The 4,686-nt window shown below is 46.9% G+C and overlaps 1 protein-coding gene across 1 annotated transcript in view; it reads right to left on the reverse strand.

Moving 5' to 3' along the window:
- Positions 1–309: 309 nt before the first annotated feature.
- GGA2 (golgi-associated, gamma adaptin ear containing, ARF binding protein 2) overlaps positions 310–4,686 on the reverse strand; it is a 43,969-nt gene continuing 39,592 nt past the window's right edge. The window contains exon 16 of the mRNA XM_011958327.1: positions 310–3,658. Within this exon, the coding sequence (XP_011813717.1) occupies positions 3,548–3,658 (111 nt within the window). The 3' untranslated portion in view covers positions 310–3,547. The remainder of the gene's footprint in view (positions 3,659–4,686) is intronic.

The following is a 4,686-nucleotide window of genomic DNA, read 5'->3' on the forward strand; positions in this document are numbered from 1 at the left end:
TCTATAATGGGTATATTTAAAGGATTTGGGATTAATATTGTAGTAGGCAAGCACTATTTGTATTCTAGAATATTGCCTTTGCTTTCTACCTTTAACATTTGCTGTCTTAATTTACACTATTTGTACTAGGTAATATTCGCTTTTCTTTTGGTTGTCATTTATTCTGTTTTCAATACTATTTTCATGACCTATTTGTGTTCAGAGCGGCTCACAGATAAGGAAACATTTTGCCCAGGTCGTGGAAGATAACAGGGAGGGTAATTAACTGCAGCATATGTAGGCAAATGGTTATGACAAAACATGGCATTATCAGGGCTTGAAAGGACTTTATTGCGGCTATGGTGAAGCAGGCCCTGGTCTTGGCAGATGATACCAGAAGGGCACTGAGTGTCAGCGTGCAACTTGAACTTGATCCCATAAAGTTAGGCATCAGGAAGCCCTTCAGAATTTTTCACCCGGTCAGATGCTCAGATTTGCTAGAGAACTCTGGTAGTGGCAAGAACCAGAGCTGGTACTCAGCACTGGGACAGAGGCACTGTCTCCCCCTCCCCCCACCAAAAAAGCCCACACCAGAGCAGTGGCAATGTAAGTGCAGGGAGGATATGATGTGGGATTATTTAGAAAACAGGCCACTTGACGTACAACCACTCCGCAGAAACAGATGAAGCAGGAATCAGGGACCCAATAAGTCTCAGGTGCTTTCAAGAAAGAGCATGTAAGTGGAAAGGGGCAGGACTCTCTGTGTTCCATTCTAAGTAACTGAGATTGAAGCAACAGTGGAACCTCCAGATACATATATCCACTGACAGACTGAAATATGATCTGGGGACAGCAAGCAGGTGGCAGCTTGAGAGAGGTCTACAATCCATCTAATGGTTTAGAGTCGCCTGACTACCAGGCCTCTGTGTGGACGGGAAAGTCCTGAGGATTGGACTCTGGAAAACCACCACACTTACAAGACAGAGGAAAAAGAGCAGTCACAGAGGTAGGTCACGAAATAGGGGTCAACAGGACCCCTGAAGAGTTCAGGATACTGGAAAGCACTGGCCATGAATGCCAGATCTCCAGCACACACATCATGAATTTGCTTCTCCCCAGAGGAAGAGAAGCTCCTTCAGGGTGGTGCCCTGGCTCAGGGTAGCTGGTCAAAAACTAGTTTTTTAAAAGACAGAGACAAGGTGTCACTAAGTAGCCCAGGCTGGACTTGAAATCCTGGGCTCAAGCGGTCATCCCACTCAGCCTCCCAAAATGCTGGGATTATAGGCGTGAGCCACTACTTGTTGAGTGAATGAAGAGGTAGGAGGTGGGCTGTGAGTGGCCACTGGACTTGCTGATTAGAAGGGAGTGATAAGACAAACCACAGCCACTTTCAGGACAGCAGCCTGCCTTCTCTCCTCCCACACCTATCCTGTCCAACACCTAAGCATAGTAAGTACCACTGGGAGTCTGTCTCCTCAAAAGCAAGAATGTTGAGGTACACACGTGTGAGTTCACCTCTGAACTATAGGGGAGAAAGCCTGTCTTTATGTGTAAGTCTCATTCACCCATTTTGACCAAAACCCTTCAGAGGGAGATGCTGTCATTATGATGGGTACCTCTTCAAGACTATGCAACAGCAACAGAGCCTATAAAAACTACACGGAGGCCGGGTGTGGTGGCTCACGCCTATAATCCCAGCACTCTGGGAGGCCAAGGTGGGCAGATCACCTGAGGTCAGGAGTTTGAGAACAGCCTGGCCAACGTGGTGAAACCCCATCTCTACTAAAAATACAAAAACTAGCTGGGCGTAGTGGCTCACGCCTGTAGTCCCAGCTACTTGGGAGGCTGAGGCACGAGAATCGCTTGAACCTGGTAGGCAGAGATTGCAGTGAGCTGAGATCGTACCACTGCACTCCAGCCTGGGTGACAGAGTGGCCTCAAAAAACAGGGAAAAAAAAAAGGCACACAGAACACAAGCAAGTACTTTTAGATTAAAATTTGTCTTATGTGAAGTATGGCAAATGAAATCACCCCACTGTTTATCTGTTTTATGAGTTTTTACATTTGCTTAAAATTAGCATACTTGATCTTTTACAGTTCCCACCTCCACCAATTAGTGTTGGCAGATATCCACTATATGTAGAAGCCAAAAGATCAGACTGTAAAATTATCAGATATTGTGATTAAGAACTCCAAACAAGCCTTGCAGTTTCGGAGGTAGAAATCCACCCAGCCAGTTCAGCTGCTTAGACTTCAAAGCCCTCCACCTGGCCATCTCAGCCAGGCTCAGGTTCCTTCTCTCACCCATCAGGCCAAGCAAGACTTGTCAAAAATACACATTCAAGTTCCTAGCACACAGTAGGTGCTCACTAAATGGGAACTGATTATAAACTTGAATTTTTCCTTCAACAAATATCCACCTCTCCTGTCCAGCTTGCCTCAGATCTTCAGGTTCTCTTCACTGAGGCAGTTAAGTTTCTACATCCTTCAGGAAGTTTCCTTTACTTTTTGACAGAAGACAGTTCCCTTTAGGCCTATCATCTCTAAATGCAACTGGCTTTCGATTTTCCACTTACTCAACACTCCACAAAGTACATTTGCTACATGGTATTTATTTAATGACTGTATATTTAGTCACCACCTCAATCATTGCTAAGCTCTCTTCATGTCTATCTGTACCACAGTTCCCCATCTTAGACTGTGACGTCAGCTGGCAAGGGTTGGCTGTTGGCCGATTCACCATCACCGACATGGTGTGTCACAAAGAGCTCCGAGTAAATGCCGTGAAGGAAGAGAATGAGGATGGAGATGAGGATCCTGAGAAGGGCCCAGACTGGCTGCCCAACCCTGAGGCCTGAATAAGGCCTGGGAGCTGCTTTCCCCTCTGCCCAGAAGGCCTGTCCAGGGGCGATTCTAAGGCACAGTGGTGAAGGACATGATTGGTCCCCCAAGTGTGGTCCTCAGGTCTCATGGCAGCCACTCACCTGGGAACAGTGCAACAAGCATTCCATTTAGAAGATCTTCCAGAACACACACAAGAAGCATTGTCTAATGAAAATGGAGACAAGGTCTTTCTTGGAAGAGAGTGCCCAAGAAGATACTCTCTGCCCCAAGACTAACCAGGTCCCTTTTAAGGTCCCTGAGAACAGCAGCCTGGGAGCAACCAAGACTTTCAAAGGCTGACAAGGCACAGAGTGGATGAATGGAACGAACAATATATGAAAAAAACACTTTGGCTGATAAAACCTCCAACCTGAGGCAGGGACAGTGTTGCTCGCTGACATGCAGAAACATGACTGTAGCAGAGATGATGATGATGAGAAATGCATCGCATTTCCCACACTGCCAATATCCCAAGCCCTGCGCTACCACCCTCTCTCCAAACACACACAGACACACAGACACACACACACACACAGCATCTGCAGAATAAGTCAGAGGTTGACACCCAGAGCCTGATGTCAGGATAAGACTCTTGGCACTCTGCACTGAAACACCATTAGTCCCGACTTGACAGCAAAAGTAATGCCAGCCTAAGCTTGAAATGAAGGGTCTGTCTTGCGAAAAGTTAGGCTGCACCCAAGACAGCCAGGTCTGGAAAGTCTTTCACTTCTCCTACTTCGCTGAAAGGCTGTCCACCTTGGTTGAATGTCAGCTTGTACCGTAAGCGGATAGGTTCCTGGGATAGAAGAGAGAGAAGATGTTAAATCAGTGGAGAGCAACCAAGGAACAGGGTGACCATGTTAAGTCAAGTGAGTGCTTCAAACAATTCTGACACAAAATACCTAGGATACTCTCTTTGGGACTACAAACAAGGGAAAATAGGCACATATCCTGGGAACCCTTGGATACTTCTGCAGTCCTGAAATCCTGAGATGGGCTGCAATTCAGAGACCAGCTTAGGAAGACAGGCCTTGCCCTTTCAGAGGATTCCAGAGGATTAGGGAAGAGTTCATGTGTCCCTCCCTTGGTCCCCAGCTATGACAATCCATCTGATCTTCCTTCAATGAGCCCCAAAGACAGACTCCAGCGAGGGATATTCCACATATACCCCTACCACCCAACCAAATCAGAGACTGACTTTCTTTCTTCTTTCTCTTTCCTCTTTTTTCTTTTTTTCCTCTCTCTCTTCTTCTTCTTCTTTTTCTCTCTCTCTCTTATCATCTATCTATCTATCTATCTATCTATCTATCTATCTATCTGATGAAGTCTCACTCTGTCGCCAGGCTGGAGTGCAATGATGCGATCTCGGCTCACTGCAACCTCTGCCTCCTGGGTTCAAACAATTCTCCTGCCTCAGCCTCCCGAGTAGCTGAGACTACAGGCGTGCGACACCATGCCCAGCTAATTTTTGTATTTTCAGTAGAGATGGGGTTTCACCATGTTGGCCAGGATGGTCTCGATCTCTTGACCCTCGTGATCCATCTGCCTCAGCCTCCCAAAGTGCTGGGATTACAGGCATGAGCCACTGCACCCGGCCGACTTTACTTTTTTTTTGAGATGGAGTCTTGCTCTGTTGCCCAGGAGTGCAGTAGTGCGATCTTGGCTCACTGCAACGTCCACCTCCTGGGTTCAAGCAACTCTCCTGCCTCAGCCTCCTGAGTAGCTAGAACTAAAGGCGCGTGCCATCACACCTAGCTAATTTTTGTATTTTTAGTAGAGATGGGGTTTCACCATGTTGGCCAGGCTGGTCTCAAACTCCTGACC

This window comes from Colobus angolensis, unplaced genomic scaffold (assembly GCF_000951035.1).
Source record: "Colobus angolensis palliatus isolate OR3802 unplaced genomic scaffold, Cang.pa_1.0 Scaffold468, whole genome shotgun sequence".
In the NCBI taxonomy this organism is placed as follows: Eukaryota; Metazoa; Chordata; class Mammalia; order Primates; family Cercopithecidae; genus Colobus; species Colobus angolensis.